Here is a 20,025-nt window from a genome sequence, read left to right as displayed (position 1 = left end):
GATGTCACAGACAGGAGATGACGGCATATCGCCACAATGAGGGCAGAAACTTCAAATACAATCTCACTTTAAACTTTATCCAAAGCACTGTCTGATTTTGACCTATATTTTCTAATTGAATAGAACTATATGCATGTTTAAACATATTAAACAGATCCCTAATCTTAAATTTGAGATCTTGCAAGCATATCCATATGTTAAAGTGTGCACAATTAATCTTTCAAATCAGTACATCTTGTACTGCAGTCTGGTCCTCTTGGATCACTGTAAGAACGCCATACCACACTGCACCAAGCCCAGCTGACAGTGTTAACAAGATTTCATCCCCAAGTGCACATGAGGAGGGTGTGGAAAGCATTAAAGAGAAAAATAACTATTTTACCAGCAAATTCCGCATGGTATGCTGGCATTGCTTCAAACGCGTCAGCTGCCATATACAGCAGGGGTGCATAGCAAAGCACAAGTGTGTATGTAGTCTGACGCTGGTTATACTGGAGTAATCTGATCTTATGTAAACAAATAACCAGACTGTTTACAATGAAGTGATTCCAGAATGCTGCCTTTGGGACAGTACTACACAATTTCAGGTTGTTTTTTTACTATATGTAGTATTTTCCAGTTTTTTTTTATTTTTATTATACGTATATCATATTCTGTACTATATCAGAAGAGATAAACCATTAATCATACAAAAAATTACAGATTTCTTTTTCAAACGTTCCAACCCCAGTGATCCCTTGTGCTACTAATCATGATCCTCTACTGAGTTTTCTCATGGTCATCCCATTGTATATGGAGATGTCACATTGCTGCATTAATAGCGTTCTTAATATGTGACAGTTATGGTCATCTGTAGGTATAGCCATTGATGCCAGATGGTCGTTGGGCACTAAGATTGTGGTTGGGCAAATTAACTTTTTGTTGGGCACACTTGTATAGTCATATCTACAGACCTCCATTGTGCCTCTCATTTCTAAGGACAAGAGGCTGTTGTTATGTAAAGCCACACACCTTCCGTACCAGGGTCTTTCAAGATTTCTACTATGCAATTAGTAATCCAATAGACAGGTCAAATATTGCTCATATTGACTGAATCAGGCTTGAGGGGCAATTCACAGAGCTGGGTTTCTCTTGTTCAAACATTATTTTCTTTATGCCATGTTTTATTCATATAGGGACCTTGCCAAATGTTGGACTGTTCCTAATCCAAATTCAAATTCAAACTTAGTGGGTAGCTAGGCTGTAGCCAGCATGAGCTCTGAATGTTATTGTTTTCTGCATTGTTTGGGCTTACCCTAAGCCTAGGACATTGTTTGCTTCCTCCTGTTCCTGGGGACAGTTCTCCAGTAAATAGAGTTACAATATAAAATAAAATGTTATGAGTTATGAATATTTAATTCACTCTGGCCAATCACTAGGAGTTTTACTGACAATGGCGTGGGCTGGGGACAGAGATAAATATTTAAGGAGCCCTTCTAGTAGGCTTTGCCTGGAGAAAATGCCAATGTGAGGGATTAAGCCATAGCTTCCCAGACCTGATGTCTAGGGAAAGAGAGAAGAGTCTAGATGTATTTGCCTCCCAGACATTTGATTAACTGCCAATTTTCCACCCTCTTTCTTTAAAGTTTCAGTAGAATAATGTTGAGCCGTGTGGTGCCGACATCTACAAAATCGGAGCCATGTTTGGCTAGCCTTAAAGTGGTTGTAAACCCTCACATATACCCAGTGAAGCGAACAGCCTCAGATTATACACAGAGATTAAACAAATCCTCCTACATAGGGATTTATTGTTTATCTGCAGTCTTCTCTTCCCTACTCCCCTTCAAAAGGGCAGAAAAGTGTTAAAATCTTTCTCCATCTGTCAGGAGCACAGAGGAGGGGGCAGAGAGGCTGCAGTTACAGTGCGTGAGAACTGATTGGAGGAAAGGCACACGCCCCCTTCACACAGCAGAAGAACTGTGTTCTGAATAGACAAGCTCCTTGCTGAGCTCTCCCTCCCCCCACACAAATTTTATCTTGTGTCAGGAAAACTTCTCAGAAGTGACTCATGCCGTTAACAGAGGAACAAAGCACCAGAGAGAAATTACACTTAGCCTAGGTTTACATTGATTGCAAATCCCATGCCAAATTAGCGGCTATTGCCAGTAATGTCACCATCCGTATCGGTGCGGCGCCGCAAAATTTCAAAAGTAGTTTCTGTACTTCTTTTGGTGACTTCAGATGCGATTTTAATAAATATCTGTGCAGAAACCCAGACAGATGTCTTTGAAATCACCCCCTGAATTCGGACCGGCATGCGGGTATGAAATTGTGCGAGTTCAGCTAAACACAATTTCAATCCCGCAGCAGTGTGAATTTAGGCTTAGAGCTTTGGAGAGAAACAAGTAAGCACTACTAAAAACTACAGATATACAGTATGTGATTTGCTCAGATTCCATGACTGAGGTTTACAACCACTTTAAAGTAAAATTCCAGCCTTACTATGACTACAAACAGTTAGTTTTTGCCAAGCTGGCCCAAGCAAACTATTTCCTTTATATAAATATGTGGCTGCTGTGTGTTCTGTAATATACTGTAGTAGCACTACCTACATACATAATGTAGTGCAGTGTTGCAGCAGTACAGGCTGCCAGAATGTTATAGCCTTTGCAGCAACCGCATCATTATGTTAAGGAAATAGATTGTTTGGGCCACCTTGGCCCAAAGGAACTATTTAAAATAGTAAAGCTGAAATTCTGCTTTAAGGCTAGTCATAAATGGCTCCAATTTAGGCAGATTACCTGTTGACAGCACCCGGCTCAACATACTTCTACTGAATATTTGAAGGAGCTGGGTCGAAAATTGTTAGCTAATCAGATGCAGTCACTGTTCAGGTTCTGTTTGAATACAACAAGGGAGGGAAAAAGGGGAAGCGCCACCTAAGTACAGCGATTAAAAATGCTTTATTAGCGCAACAATGAGTAACGCCCTGTACACACGGTTGGAAATTCCGACAGAAAAGGTCCAATCGGATTATATACTATATACTTTTTCCGTTGGAAATTCCTATGGAAAAAAATTTCCGACAAAAAAATCAGATCAGACTTTTTCCGATCGTTTGTAGAGAATTCCGCCGAACAAAGTGCCACGCATGCTCAGATCAAATTACGAGACCAAAGCTATTGGCTACTAGCCTCTATGTAGTCCTGTCGTATGCAACGAACGTCATCACGTTCCGAATGAATGGATTTTCCGACAACTTTGTCCAACCGTGTGTATGCAACACGGACAAAATCCATCAGAAAAAATCAGACGGATTTTGTGGTTGGAATGTCTGACCTTGTGTACAGGGCATTACACTTACAGGATAGACGGTAGTTCAGGCTCATAATGTCCAAGGGTGAAGGAGATGTTTAAGCCTTTTGGCGTCCATAAAGGTTCTCTGACTACTGCAAGCACCATTCATACACTGACAGCACAGCAACCTCATATCCCCATCAGAGTCCCCCTTTATATCAGATGTCCCCATCAGAGTACTCCTTTACATCAGATGTCCCCATCAGAGTCCTCCTTTACATCAGATGTCCCCATCAGAGTCCTCCTATACATCAGATGTCCCCATCAGAGTCCTCCTTTACATCAGATGTCCCCATCAGACTTCTCCTTTACATCAGATGTCCCCATCAGACTTCTCCTTTACATCAGATGTCCCCATCAGAGTCCTCCTATACATCAGATGTCCCCATCAGAGTCCTCCTTTATATCAGATGTCCCCATCAGACTTCTCCTTTACATCAGATGTCCCCATCAGAGTCCACCTTTACATTGGGTGTCCCCATCAGAGTCCCCCTTTACATCAGATGTCCCCATCAGAGTCCTCCTTTACATCAGATGTCCCCATCAGAGTCCTACATCAGATGTCCCCATCAGAGTCCCCCTTTACATCAGATATCCCCAACAGAGTCCTACTTTACATCAGATGTCCTCATCAGAGTCCTCCTTTATATCAGATTTCCCCATCAGAGTCCTCCTTTACATCAGATGTCCCCATCAGAGTCCCCCATTACATCAGATGCCCCCATCAGAGTCCTCCTTTACATCAGATGTCCCCATCAGAGTCCTCCTTTATATTAGATGTCCCCATCAAACTCCTCCTTTACATCAGATGTTCCCATCAGAGTCTTACATCAGATGTCCCCATCAGAGTCCTCTTTTCCATCAGATGCCCCCATCAGAGTCCCCCATTACATCAGATGCCTCCATCAGAGTCCTCCTTTACATCAGATGTCCCCATCAGAGTCCTCCTTTATATTAGATGTCCCCATCAAACTCCTCCTTTACATCAGATGTTCCCATCAGAGTCCTACATCAGATGTCCCCATCAGACTCCTGCTTTACATCAAATGTCCCCATCAGAGTCCACCTTTACATCAGGTGTCCCCATCAGAGTCCCCCTTTACATGAGATGTCCCCATCAGAGTCCTCCTTTATATCAGATGTCCCCATCAGAGTCCTCCTTTACATCAGATATCCCCATCAGAGTCCTACATCTGATGTCCCCATCAGAGTCCTCCTTTACATCAGATGTCCCCACCAGAGTCCCCTTTTAGATTAGATGTCCCCATCAGAGTCCCCCTTTACATAAGTTGTCCCCATCAGAGTCCTACATCAGATGTCCCCATCAGAGTGCTACATCAGATGTCCCCATCAGAGTCCACCTTTACATCAGATGTCCCCATCAGAGTCCCCCTTTACATTAGATGTCCCCATCAGAGTCCCCCATTACATCAGATGTCCCCATCAGAGTCCCCCTTTACATTAGATGTCCCCATCACAGTCCTCATTTACATTAGATATCCCCATCATAGTCCTCCTTTACATTAAATGTCACCATCAGAGTCACCCTTTATATCAGATGTCCCCATCAGAGCCCCCCTTTACATTAGATGTCCCCATCAGAGTCCTCCTTTACAACAAATGTCACCATCAGAGTCATCCTTTACATTAAATATCACCATCAGAGTCCTCCTTTACATTAGATTTCTCAATCAGAGTCCTCCTTTACAGTAGATGTCACCATCAGAGTCCTCCTTTACATTAAATGTCACCATCAGAGTCCTCCTTTACATTAGATGTCACCATCAGAGTCCCCCTTTACATTAGATGTCACCCCTCTCCCCCCTCATACTCACAGCTCTCACAGCAACTCGCCTTCCATCCACCTTTGGACCAGCCGGGATGAGTCAGAGAAACTGGAAGTGAAGGCAATGCTATAGAGGGGGTGTTTTTTGGGGGCAGAGCTCTGCTTCCCATAGTAGCTGTGTGTCCGGCGCCCTGCACACACTTAAAGGGCCGCCACTCTTTAAAATAATACTTGCTTTTATTTAATTCAGACTTCTCTGAAAAGGAAATTCCTTTATTTTATTTTTTTATTTAAAAAATCCCAGAGTGCAGATAAATAGGAGTAAATAGGAGTACACAGGTAAAAGCATATGTGAGTAGTACACATTTCACATTAGCATGACTGAAGTAATCATATATTGGTGGTACCTTGAATGGCACAAAGATTCCGTCAGAAATCAAATGATGCTGTGAGGAACTGTAGTCCACAATTCTATTGCTGCTAATATAGACCAGGGCAAATCCAGCTCAGATAACAGAAGAGGGTGGCATAGTCCATTAGACATCAAATGGTCCTAGTTTATTTTATTTTTTTGCTATTTTTACAAATATACAGAACATTACTTGTTTTTTAGTCTCTGCAGATCAGTTTTATGTGTTTATATTTGTTTTTACCTGCAACGTACAGTATATTACAGTCAATTCCCGCTTAATTTGTGTTAAAAAAGTTTAGTTGAGCCTTGCCCCCCATGATATCATCTGCTTTATAAGTGTTGTGTGCAGTGTATCTGACAAGGTTTAAGAAAGGGGGAGTGTCCCAGAAACATGTTGCCCCCCTGTCACACCACTTTTTCCCCATTCACTGTGCTCTCAAATGTAACAGACACCATTCTCCTGACAACTGAAAGACTAAATGGCTTCAGCTCACATGTACCGGCCATCACTTGGAGTCAGCAAAGCATAAAAAAGCTTGAGAGGCACCATAGTATAATATCATACCCCAAATGATTTCAGGTGACAAAATGCGTTGGGAGGAGCCAAAACACCTGACCCCTGGAACTAGTTGTATATATTTTTGGAGCATGTGCATTTTTATCCTGTAAGTGTCCTAACTTTTAAATTTGTGGTAATTTTTTTTTTTTTGTTGGTGCCTCTCTAGGTTTTTTCATGCTTTGCTGAGTGATGCTACTCTGAGGCTATACTGATATATGCTCTGGAGGAGAAAGTGCATACGATTTAGAGTGAGGATTTGGTGGAGACACAAAATGCATTTGCTTTGGCAAGCACATTTGTGTGAGACATGGTGGTGGATCACAACGCTCTCACCCTTGCATGGAGAAACACATATGGGAATAGAATCGAAAAAAAATATCTCTTTGATCACCATGGGGCTGTCATGACTATTCATTCATTTGGACTCACTTTTCATTTCCATTCATTGATTTACTATATACAGTGCCTTGCGAAAGTATTCGGCCCCCTTGAACTTTTCAACCTTTTGCCACATTTCAGGCTTCAAACATAAAGATATAAAAAAATTTTTTTTTGTGAAGAATCACCAACAAGTGGGACACAATTGTGAAGTGGAATGAAATCTATTGGATAATGTAAACTTTTTTAGCAAATAAAAAACTGAAAAGTGGTGCGTGCAAAATTATCTGGCCCCTTTACTTTCAGTGCAGCAAACTCACTCCAGAAGTTCAGCGAGGATCTCTGAATGATCCAATGTTGTCCTAAATGACTGATGGTGATAAATAGAATCCACCTGTGTGTAATCAAGTCTCTGTATAAATGCACCTGCACTGTGATAGTCTCAGGGTTCTGTTGAAAGCGAAGAGAGCATCATGAAGACCAAGGAACACACCAGGCAGGTCCGTAATACTGTTGTGGAGAAGTTTAAAGCTGGATTTGGATACAAAAAGATTTCCCAAGCTTTAAACATCCCAAGGAGCACTGTGCAAGCGATCATTTTGAAATGGAAGGAGTATCAGACCACTGCAAATCTACCAAGACCTGGCCGTCCCTCTAAACTTTCAGCTCAGACAAGGAGAAGACTGATCAGAGATGCAGCCAAGAGGCCCATGATCACTCTGGATGAACTGCAGAGAACTACAGCTGAGGTGGGAGAGCCTGTCCATAGGACAACAATCAGTCGTACAGTGCACAAATCTGGCCTTTATGGAAGAGTGGCAAGAAGAAAGCCATTTCTCAAAGATATCCATAAAAAGTCTTGTCTAAAGTTTGCCACAAGCCACCTGGGAGACACACCAAACATGTGGAAGAAGGTGCTCTGGTCAGATGAATCCAAAATCAAACTTTTTGCCCACAATGCAAAACGATATGTTTGGCGTAAAAGCAACACAGCTCATCACCCTCAACACACCATCCCCACTGTCAAACATGGTGGTGGCAGCATCATGGTTTGGGCCTGCTTTTCTTCAGCAGGGACAGGGAAGATGGTTAAAATTGAGGGGAAGATGGATGCAGCCAAATACAGGACCATTCTGGATGAAAACCTGTTGGAGTCTGCAAAAGACCTGAAACTGGGACGGAGATTTATCTTCCAACAAGACAATGATCCCAAACATACAGCAAAATCTACAAAGGAATGGTTCACAAATAAACGTATCCAGGTGTTAGAATGGCCAAGTCAAAGTCCAGACCTGAATCCAATTGAGAATCTGTGGAAAGAGCTGAAAACTGCTGTTCACAAACGCTCTCCATCCAACCTCACTGAGCTCGAGCTGTGTTGCAAGGAAGAATGGGCAAGAATTTCAGTCTCTCGATGTGCAAAACTGATAGAGACATACCCCAAGTGACTTGCAGCTGTAATCGCAGCAAAAGGTGGCTCTACAAAGTATTAACGCAAAGGGGCCGAATAATTTTGCACGCCCCACTTTTTATTTTTTTATTAGTTAAAAAAGTTTAAAAAATCCAATAGATTTCGTTCCATCTCACAATTGTGTCCCACTTGTTGGGGATTCTTCACAAAAAATACAATTTTTATATCTTTATGTTTGAAGCCTGAAATGTGGCAAAAGATTGAAAAGTTCAAGGGGGGCGAATACTTTCGCAAGGCACTGTATATATATATATATATATATATATATATATATATATATATATATACACAGTGGGGCCGAAAAATATTCACACCCCCTGAAATTTTTCACTCTTTGTTATATTGCAGCCATTTGCTAAAATTATTTAAGTTCATTTTTTTTCCTTATTAATGTACACACAGCACCCCATATTGACAGAAAAACACAGCATTGTTGACATTTTTGCAGATTTATTAAAAGAGAAAAACTGAAATATCACATTGTCCTAAGTATTCAGACCCTTTGCTTTGACACTCATATATTTAACTCAGGTGTTGTCTATTTCTTCTGATCATACTTGAGATGGTTCTACACCTTCATTTGAGTCCAGCTGTGGTTGATTATACTGATTGGACTTGATTAGGAAAGCCACACACCTGTCCATATAAGAACTTACACCCCACAGTGCATCACAGAGCAAATGAGACTCATGAGGTCAAAGGAACTGCCTGAAGAGCTCGGAGACAGAATTGTGGCAAGGCACAGATCTGGCCAAGGTTACAAAAATAATTCTGCTGCACTTAAGGTTCTTAAGAGCAGAGTGGACTCCATAATCATTAAATGGAAGACGTTTGGGGCGACCAGAACCCTTCCTAGAGCTGGCCGTCCAGCCAAACTGAGCTATCAGGGAAGAGCCTTGGTGAGAGAGGTAAGGAAGAACCCAAAGATTACTGTGGCTGAGCTCCAGAGATGCAGTCGGGAGATGGGAGAAAGTAGTAGAAAGTCAACCATCACTGCAGCCCTCCACCAGTCGGGGCTTTATGGCAGAGTGGCCCGAAGGAAGCCTCTCCTCAGTGCAAGACACATGAAAGCCCATATGGAGTTTGATAAAAACACCTGAAGGACTCCAAGATGGTGAGAAATAAGATTCTGTGGTCTGATCAGACCAAGATAGAACTTTTTGGCCTTAATTCTAAGCAGTATGTGCGGAGAAAAACAGGCACTGCTCATCACCTGTCCAATACAGTCCCAACAGTGAAGCATGGTGGTGCAGTGTCATGCTGTGGGGGTGTTTTTCAGCTGCAGGGACAGGACGACTGGTTGCAATTGAGGGAAAGATGAATGCGGCCAAGTACAGGGATATTCTGTACGAAAACCTTTTCCAGAGTGCTCATGACCTCAGACTGAGCCGAAGGTTTACCTTCCAACAAGACAAGGACCCTAAGCACACAGCTAAAATAACAAAGGAGTGGTTTCACAACAACTCTGTGACTGTTTTTGAATGGCCCAGCCAGAGCCCTGACTTAAACCCAATTAAGCATCTCTGGAGAGACCTTAGAATGGCCGTCCACCAATGTTTACCATCCAACCTGACAGAACTGGAGAGGATCTGCAAGGAGGAATGGCAGAGGATCCCCAATTCCAGGTGTGAAAAACTTGTTGCATCTTTCCCAAAAAGACTCATGGCTGTATTAGATCAAAAGGGTGTTTCACTAAATACCGAGCAAAGGGTCTGAATACTTAGGACCATGTAATATTTCAGTTTTTCTTTTTTTCTGTCAATATGGGGTGCTGTGTGTGCATTAATGAGGAAAAAAATGAACCGTAGACAGCGGTGCTTGTCATTTTGTAAATATCTCCTAAACCGTGTAGGTCTAGGAGATATTTCTTGGACCTACAGGTAAGCCTTAATCTAGGCTTACATGTACAGTAGGTCAAAGTGGTTTGTAAGGGTTTACCACCACTTTAAGCTGAAAAGGTGGGCAAAACATTTCACCTATGCTCACTTTAAAGTGGAACCTCACTCAAAAGTTCCACTCTTTCTCCTCCTCCTCCTTTACACTTAGAACATAATTATTTTTGGGAGGTGATTTGGTACCTGTTTTTGCAGGTACCCGATCTTCCACTTCTGGTTGAAACGCCAAGGTGATCCTAGCAGAATTTTTGGCCCCCCTCCTCCCCCCACAGCCTTCTGGGAAACATCACGGGTCCTAGAAGACTGCGGGACCAATCACACAGCACAGCTCCCATTCGTTTTGTTTAATTGGATGGACTTGTGTTTTTTTTCCAACGAGATTAAAGTGGTTGTAAACCCTTACAAACCACTTTGACCTACAGGTAAACCTAGATTAAGGCTTACCTGTAGGTCCAAGCAATATCTCCTAAACCTATATGGTTTAGGAGATATTTGCCCGAAAACGGGCACCACTGTCTACGGCGCATGCGCCGTAGACAGCGGCGCGCAGGCGCACTGAGCGTGGCATTCTCAGCGACGGAGCTGCCGCGCGTGTCGGCTCCCGTGCGCATGCGCGGGAGTGACTTCATCGCGGCTTCGCCGAATGACAGCGGCGGAGCTGCGAGACCCCACCAACAAGATGGATGCGGCGGACTACAGGGGACAGCGGCGACTTCGCTGGCTCCTGTGTCAGGTAAGTGACACATAATGGGCTACTATGCGATGCATAGTAGTCCATTATGCTTTGCCTTTGCAGGGAATGAAAGAGGAAGTAAACTCATCAGGGTTTACTTCCTCTTTAACTATGTAACTATGTGGCTACACAGAGGTTGGGGACCTGTCATTTACTGTTCAGGCTGCAGAGAAAGGAATGGGTGTTTGAGCTTTGGGGTGCGCACCCAAATTCAATAGTCTGCGAACACCAATGGTCAGCAGGAACTGACCGCGATTTGAATCGTTAATGGGCAGGCTGAATGTACCAAGTTGAGATTGATAAATTGGGTATAGCCAGCCTTCTGGATTTTCTTGCGATTATCGCTAGCGGCTGCTATAGCTGCTAGCAATAATCTCTTGCTTTTCCTGGCAGGGATGGCTCACACCGCCCGCCCCCGCAACGTACCTATTTTAGCTATTTTCTCAGTGTAACTTTTTTTTATATTTTGCCAAAAAAAGGGTTATAACATTCATTAACCACTTCACCTCCGGAAGGTTTGCGATATGGCATTGCGCACTAACTGACAATTATGTGGTTGTGTAACGCTGTAACCAAATAAAATGTATGTCTTTTTTTCCCCACAAATAGTGTTATTTGATTACTTCTGCTTTTTTATTTTTTGCTCTATAAACAAAAAGGTCAACAATTTTGAAAAAAAAAGCAATATTTTTTACTTTCTGCTATAAAACATATGCAATTAAAAAATTTAAACAAATCAAATTTTTTCATAAATTTAGGCCAATGTGTATTCCAGTACATATTTTTGTTAAAAAAAAACAAACCCATTAAATGTATATTGATTGGATTGCACAAAAGTTAAAGCATCTACAAGCTATGAAGAGATTTATTTATTTTTACTAGTAATGGCGGCAATCAGTGACTTATAGCGGGACTGCGATATTGTAGCAGACAAATCAGACACTAATACCGCATACACACGATCAGACATTTCCACAACAAAATCCATGGGATTTTTTCGAAGGATGTTGGCTCAAACTTGTCTTGCATACACAGGGTCACACAAATGTTGACGGAAATTCCGAACGTCAAGAATGCGGTGATGTACAACACATACGACTAGCTGAGAAAATTGAAGTTCAATAGCCAGTGCAGCTCTTCTGCTTGATTCCAAGCATGTGTAGAACTTTGCGCATCGGAATTGTGTACACACGATCAGAATTTCCGACAACAGATTTGTTGTCGGAAAATTTGAGATCCAGATCTCAAATTTTGTGTGTCGGAAATTTCCGATGGAAAATGTCCGATGGAGCCTACACATGGTCAGAATTTCTGACAAAAAGCTCCCATCAAACATTTTCCATCGGTAGAATCCGACCGTGTGTACGCAGCATTACTGACACTTTTGGGGAACCAGTGACACTAATACAGTGATCAGTGCTAAAAATATGCACTGTCACTGTACTAATGACACTGACTGGGAAGAGGTTAACATCAGGGGTGGCAAAAGTGATACTAAAGTCTTTATTTTTTTTTATTTAAAAATAACAAATATGTTATACTTACCTGCCCTGTGAAGTTGGTTTTGCACAAAGCAGCTCAGATCCTCCTCTTCTGGGTCCCTCGCTGGCGTTCATGGCCCCTCCCTCTTGCTGAGTGCCCCCACAGCAAGCAGCTTGCTATGGGGCCACCTGAGCCGAGCTGCAGCAACACGTGTCCATCCAGACAGGGAGGCCCCACCGCGCCCCCTCTCCTCATTGGCTCACTGACTATGATTGACAGCAGCAGGAGCCGATGGCGCCACGCTGCCATCTCAGCCAATGAGGAGGGAGAGTCCCAGCAGCTGAGACTGCCCTGCAACATTGCTGGATTGAGATGGGCTAAGGTAAGTATTAGGGGGGAGCCGAGGGGGGCTGCTGCACACAGAAGGTTTTAATCACTTTAACTGTGTTCCTGGCCAGTCTTTTTGTATAGTGTGGGAGGTGCTTTTACTAGGAGAAGGCAAGGATCCATGCTTTGCAGGAACACAGGATCCATGCCTTCTGTACTGACAGAATGGAAATCTGCCTTGTTTACATAGGCAGACTGCTGTTCTGCCTGTGTAAGAAATGATCAGTGGGTGCCGGTGGAACATCAAGTCTGCGGTACTCGCTGATTGGCTCCCATTGTGTATAATCACAGTGGGAGTGATGATACCCGGAGGCACGGAATCATATATACATGATTCAGTGTGAGGGGTGGACTGACAACTCATGGGGCCCCCGGGCAATAGTAGATTATGGGGCCCCGGGCAATAGAATATTATTGGGCCCCCAGGCAATAGTAGATTATGGGGCCCCTGGGCAATAGAATATTATGAGGCCCCCAGGCAATAGGAGATTATGGGGCCCCCAGGTAATAGGAGATTATGGGGCCCCCAGGCAATAGGAGATTATGGGGCCCCCAGGTAATAGGAGATTATAGGGCCCCCAGGCAATAGGAGATTATGGGGCCACACAGTATACACACACACACACACACACAATATACACACACAGTATACACACACAGAATACACACATTGAAAAGGTACTGGAGAGGCGGGGCAGGTATAATCTTGGGATTTTTTAAAAAACACAGATTTTTACATACTGTCCCTGGTTTTATTGAGCCTGGCAACCCTGATGGGGCCCCTTAGAGGCATGGGGCCCTCGGGCAGTGCCCGAGTGCTCGAATGGTCAGTCCGCCGCTGTTCAGTGCACAGCTGCTGCCCTGTAAAACTGCTAAAGAGCTGGCGACAAGTGGTTAAAGTATATTTTTTTCCCAAAAAATTGCATTTAAAAAAAACGATGCAGAAATACTGTGTGACATAAAGAATTGCAATGATCGCCATTTTATTCTCTAGGGTGTCTGCTAATATATATATATATATATATATATATATATATATGTATATATATATATATATATGTATATATATATATATATATGTATATGTGTGTGTGTGGGGGGGGGGATTTTAAGTAATTTTCTAGCAAAATTAAAAAGATTTTTTAACCACTTAAAAAATTATTTAACCACTTTCTGCCTGCCTATAGCAGAAGCCGGGAAGTGGTTCAGTTATTCTGACTGGGCGTCGTATGATATCCAGCAGGATAACAAGCCAACACGTGCCAGCGGGGGCATGCAGCACGCCGATCAGTGGTATGGTCTGTCAGTGTGACACACTGCAACTCCGATCTCTGACGGAGGCTCTTTACCATGTGATCAGCTGTGTCCAATCACAATGTAAACAGGAAAAACCATGTATGGGCTTTTCCTCTATTGCGTCTGACAGACGCGAGTAGAGGAGAGCCGATCGGCTGCTCTCCTGGGGGGGGGGGGGTCTGCAGTGATTAATTATCAGTGCAGCCCCACCCAAGAGGATGCCCACCCAGGACCACCAGCGATGCCCACCAATGACCACCAGGGATGCCAATCAGTGCCCATTAATGATGCCAATTATTGCCTATGAATGTTGCCAATCATTGTCGATCATAAATGCCTGCCAGTGCCTCCTCATCAGTGACTGCCATCTATCAGTGTACATCAGTTCAACCCATCAGTGCCACCCATAAGTACCCATCAGTGCAGCCTTTCAGTGCCCATCAGTGATACCTATCAGCGTCACCTCATTGGTGCCACCTTATCAGTGCCCGTCAGTGAAAGAGAAAATGTATTTTCCACATTTTTTGTCTTTTTTTTTATTCTTTTAGCAAAATATAAAAACCCCAGAGGTGATCAAATACCCCCAAAAGAAAGCTTGATTAGTGGGAACAAAATGATAACAATTTAGTTTGAGTACAGTCTAGCACGACCGTGCAATTTCCATTTAAAAAGCGACAGTTCTGAAAGCTGAAATTTGGCTTGGGCAGGAAGAGGGGAAAGTGCCCGGTATTGAAGTGGTTAAACGAAGAGTGGCAGAAAAGGCTTGATGGGCAAGTGGCAGAAAAGAAAGTGTCATGCCAGTGACAGCACCAGGAGCGTGCTGATGAAGCAGAATGGGTGGCATTAGGCAGCAGGGTTGATGGCCAGTGTAGCTGGAGCTGTAAAGTTGTCAGAGAAGAGAGAGAGAGAGATAGGGAGAGGGAGGGAGGGAGCAGAGGCAGACATGTCAGAGCTGCCTGGGACAGAGGGCGGGGAGGAAGGTGGGGAGTGGAAGGATCACAACTCACACTGAGACTTGGGGCTTCTTATTGCACACACACACCATGGACAGTGCTGAGCAAGGTAAGGGGTACAGGTGGGATCAGCATGCATGATCTACAAGTGCTGTGTGTGTCCTCATCCCTCTGCCATTCCATCTATTGCTGTGTATAGAGCTGCCATGTGTGTCTGGCAGCATGTGGATGGTGTGCACAGCTGCCTCCAATCCAGATGGTAGGGATCACACCATGGCAGTCTGTTACTTTGTAGCTTGTTGATCCCTTTCCTGGGGTGTTTGTGTATAGAACTAATCACTGCAAGGGTTTGCTTTGTCTAGTGCTTTTTATTTCTGTATTTGATCAGATAAAGTTAGTCTACATCTACACCAAACATTGGGGATTAGCGCCCTGCCTGCCCCTGCTTTCCGCTTTAACCCTTTTGGTGCCTTGCACCTGTCCCCTGCCTGCTCATCCATCCCATTCCCATCTCCAGCTCTGCACTGACAGCTGTGACAAGCTGTGTCTGGTCTTCCCTGTATAGTGTCTGGTCTGCCCAGTATAGTGTCTGGTCTGCCCAGTATAGTGTCTGGTCTGCCCTGTATAGTGTCTGCTCTGCCCAGTATAGTGTCTGCTCACAGCCTCTCTGGGTGTTTGTAAAGCTGGCTGGGTTATTGGATTTTCCTTCATCCTAACACTTCCTCAATATTAGGGCAGATACTTCTAAAAATAAAAAACATGACATTATAGGGAAACAGATATTGATAACATGTTTCCATATTTTCTTCATTATTCATTTACCTTACGAAATAGTGATCAGCACCATCTTGTGTTGGGATTAATGATACACATGTCTCAAAATAAATGAAAGTCTGCAAAGATCCTGAGTTACAAGGTCCCCTTTGTATGGCACAATAAGGACAATGTTAGGGAAACTGAGACCCAAAACGTTTTTGTAACCCGCCGTGCAGAATGTTACTTTGTGCTAGCTGTCATGTTGGGCAAAAAATAGGCACCAAATGACAGCTGCTACTTTTTCAGTAGAGGATTGCTGGACAGGATGTGAGCTGTGCATCTGAAAATGTTGATGCCCCTAAACTTTATTTTGATGTTTTAAAACTTTAAGGCTTTATGCACGCGGGTGTATTAAAAACTTCCATTAATGCTGCATGTTTCTGCCAGGAGCTGGCAAAAATAAAAATGCTAGTTTTGGAGCATAATTAAACACATTTATAGGCGTATGGCATTTAGAAGTGTATGCACAAAAACTCGTTGTAGTGGCTAAAATATTCGTTTATTTGGCCTTTTGGAATTTATTTGTGTGTGTGTGTACGTAAATTATGCCAGCAATCTCCTCTCTGAACTCAGGTTTCGCCCATTTTTCTTATGACTCTAAAACGCTGCCGAATGGTTAAGTATAAGGGCTCATTCACACAGATGCATAGGGGTTGATTTATTAAAAGTAGAAGCCAATCGGCTTCCATGTTTTATTGTCGAAGCTTAATTGATCAAGCTGAAGTTAGAGGCTGATTGGCTATCATGCACAGCTGCACCAGATTTTGCACTCTCCAGTTTTACTTAGGGCCGGTTCACACTGCGGGCGATGCGAGGCGACACGACTTGCCTCGCCGCGATCTGACAAGTCGCCCCCGTTCTGTACAATGGAACCGTTCTGAGAGGAGCGACTCGAGTCGCTCCGACTCAGAAAAAAGGTTCCTGTACTACTTTTGGGCGACCTCGGGGCGACTTGCATTGACTTCTATACAGAAGTCATTTGCAAATCGCCGCTGAGGTCGCGGCGAGGCAAGTCTGTGTCGCCTTGCATCGCCCGCAGTGTGAACCGGCCCTGAGGGTGGCCATACATTATACAATTTTCTTCTATAGATTTCCTCTGGATTTACCAAAACCATATAATATGAGGTCAAATCTGAACACTTTCAGTTTGTGTGCAATCAGACAGGCCCTTGTACTACACAGTTGAAGGTAAATCTAAAGGAAATTGAATAAGAAAATTGTATGGTGTATGGCCAGCTTTAGGCTACTTTCACACTAGGGCTGCCAAGCGTTAGCACCGCTCGTTTTAGTGTCGCTTTTCGGCCACTAGCGAGGCACGTTTAACCCCAGCTAGTGGCCCAGGAAGGGGTTAAAAGCACCCGTGCTGTGACGCTTAGGAAGCGCTCGCCATTTTTTTTAAGACAGAGAAACCGGACCACAATAACAGAAATAATATGTTGGCTGATAAACAAGCAATGATACATCTACACAGATACAGACGGATAACAAAACAACAATGTGGAGTGGTCCAAACTTGGGTTCTCCCACGGGTGTAGACTCTCTAAATGGTGCTAGGGCGACTCCATCCGCGTAGGGCAAAGTTTGGAGTGTCTGAGCCGTAGAAGTGTTAGGTTCCCTTGGTCCCGGGGGATTCAGCCTCCCCTCCAACTTTTCCTTTTGTCATACAGAGAGGAATATAGGGGGTAGTGTAGTATCTCTAGGGTGGTGGGGTCCAAGAGGGGAGAAATAGAAAGGAGGAATTGGGGGCAGGAAGAGAAAACATGCCCATTCATTTCAATGGGCAGGGCGTTTTGAGAGCACTTCCAAACCACCCTAGAGATGCTGCTTGCAGGACTTTTCAGAACGTCTCGCAAGTGCACTGCCCCAGTGTGAAATTCACACTGAAATGAATGGGAGGCAGTTTTCAGGCGTTTAGAGGCTATTTCAAGTGCTAAACTGCCTGAAAACCACCTCAGTGTGAAGCCAGCCTTAATCAACCCCATTAGTTCTATGTCCAGTTCTGTGCACCAGTAGCTGTCAAACTGGGCTGTGCAGGTAAGTCCTTACATAATGGTGTGTGTCCAGTCATTTCAGGGACATGCAATCTGGGGAAGCGGGTGAGGCATAACATAAAAAGATAAAAATAATAATCAAGGGTTGTAATTCGTTGACCTGGGTTCACAGAGAACTCAAATGGGGGGTAGGCAGCCGAAGTCCTACCCCACCACTGGTCAAAATGTGGGGCTCCTAGCACCTATGGCTTCCAGAGATATGGGGCTTCTTGTGTAGCCTTTCAGAAGATACATACAGAGTGGCCAGTTTAAATACAAGCAGACTGAGAGGAAGAGCTCACAGTGCCTCTCCTCACTTTTTGTCAGAGGCACTGAGCTCAATGGACAGCTTGGACCTTAGACCAATGATAAAGCACCATTGGTCCAAGTTGTCCAATAAAAATGCTGCAGTGGAGGCTCTCCTCTCACTGCAGTGTCATAGAAGGGGCGTGTGTCTAAAAGACAAACACTCTCTTCCAGCCCAGGAAAAGACACGTGTCAATGGGTATAAGGTTTACCCACAATCCCATGTTTTTCTCACACAGTTAAAGTGGAAGTAAACCCATGGATTTAAACAGTTAAAAAAAAAGGCATGCCGGGAATGCTAACTGCACACTGTGCTCTCAGCCAAATTATCAAACCATCCAATGGCATGTGTCATAACGAATCACATGTGCAGCACCATAGCAGTTGAAGATTAAACAGAGGCAAAGATGGGAGCTTCCTTGGCTGAAAACGATAGGGGAGTTTACTTCCACTTTAAGAGGGAGAATCTGATGCTGCTGAAAAGGTACTTATTAAATTAAGCTAAATAATATATTATTATGCCATATGTTATAACATCATTTTTTATTTACTGTGAAATTACCAGTTTGAAGTTATAACTTCAAACTTCAGTAATTTGTCCGTTAAGCCACCTGCTTGAGTACAGTTTTGGAAATATAGTAAATTACCTTAAAAACAATATATAATAATTATTTGTATATTACTAACTTATGGTAATTAACCACTCGCCACCCAGGCAAATTCTGCCACTTCTCTCCTACATGTAAAAATCATAATTTTCTTTGCTGTAAAATTACTTAGAACCCCCAAACATTAGATCTTAAAGGGACCCGCTTTTGTAAATATGCAGTAATTTCTACATAATATTTAATTTTACCTGTGCCCAAGACATACAGATTTTGGGGTCACGTTTTAAAAAGAATGGAGGGATTCATTAAAAAATATATTTGTTGCAACAAACATTTGTGCTTTCTGGGCAGGTCATTGTTTTGTGTTTTGCAGATTGAGGGCTCATGCACTGCGTTGTGGTTTTTGCATACATATGTCAATGTACCTGGCCTACTGTGATGTGTTTAGCAGCCATTCATCGTGACTTCCACCCTAAAGCCCCGTACACAGGATCAGAAAATTGTACGGAAAATACCGCTTTCAAAGCGATCGTCTGATAATTGGATCATTAGTACAGAGCTTTCGAGAGCCAATCATGACAGTTCATCCAATATTATTCTATCGGACATGCATGAATTTGTTTTTACGTATGATGCCAGATCGTACAATTTTCGTTTATTCAGTACAGCTTTTATTTTTGAAAATGAAATACACATTCATTATAACACATGACATCACTTCCAATTTTTTTTTTCTGTCGTACAGGAATTTTTGTGACTTTAGTGAACTCATCAGATTCGATCTGAGATTAGCTTGCAAAAAAAAAATAAAAAATGGATGATCATTCGCCCGATAATCTGATCGTGTGTACCTGGCATAGTGCACTGTAATGTAGAGGGGAGGGCACTACAGTGTGTGCTGTGGTCCATTGTTTGAAAATTGATCCAATTCTGGTGCAGTAGCAGCCCATTCATAATGGACTGCCTTAAAATAACGCGTGTTAATTCACCACTAATGGAGAATGTTAATGGGCCCTCTAATGTTCAAGTGCTGTGTAAACTTTCAATGGCAGAGTAAAGCCCGGTCGTTTTTCCAATATCAATGATTTTCATTATTAGTGTTTAAGCGTGATGATTAAAAGAAGAATGCAATGAATGTTTATATCAACCAGAACCAATGCTTGGCTCTCTTGTTAAATGTTTGTGTGTACACACATAGATGCTTACTTTGTTCATACAAGCACCAGTGTTATCTGAGCTTTGCTGGACTCCAAATACTCTGTGAAATGGTGTCCAGATGTCCTTAGGTTATAGATCAGGGGTCTCAAACTGGCAGCCCTCCAGCTGTTTTGCGAAACTACAAGTCCCATGAGGCATTGCAAGGCTGACAGTTACAAGCATGACTCGCACAGGCAAAGGCATGATGGGACTTGTAGTTTCACAACAGCCAGAGGGCTGCCAGTTTGAGACCCCAGTTATAGATTTTTTTTTTTTTCTTGTGACATACGGCAGAAGTTCTCCTCTGCACTGTTACTTGTCAGGGTGATGTAGGAAGTACCTACCTCTACGCTGATCATTGCTGCTCAGGTTCTTTGTGA

General features: G+C 43.2%; 1 protein-coding gene across 1 annotated transcript in view; it reads left to right on the top strand.

The window, feature by feature from the left end:
• Window positions 1–14,673: 14,673 nt before the first annotated feature.
• Window positions 14,674–20,025, top strand: part of TPD52 (tumor protein D52) — a 305,089-nt gene continuing 299,737 nt past the window's right edge. The window contains exon 1 of the mRNA XM_077492923.1: window positions 14,674–14,797. Within this exon, the coding sequence (XP_077349049.1) occupies window positions 14,779–14,797 (19 nt within the window). The 5' untranslated portion in view covers window positions 14,674–14,778. The remainder of the gene's footprint in view (window positions 14,798–20,025) is intronic.

This window comes from Lithobates pipiens, unplaced genomic scaffold (genome assembly GCF_037356315.1).
Source record: "Lithobates pipiens isolate NorthernLeopardFrog02 unplaced genomic scaffold, aLitPip1_a1.2 Scaffold_19, whole genome shotgun sequence".
In the NCBI taxonomy this organism is placed as follows: domain Eukaryota; kingdom Metazoa; phylum Chordata; class Amphibia; order Anura; family Ranidae; genus Lithobates; species Lithobates pipiens.
The sequence above is the reverse complement of the archived record's forward strand: the minus strand, read 5'-3'. Positions and strand labels throughout refer to the sequence as shown.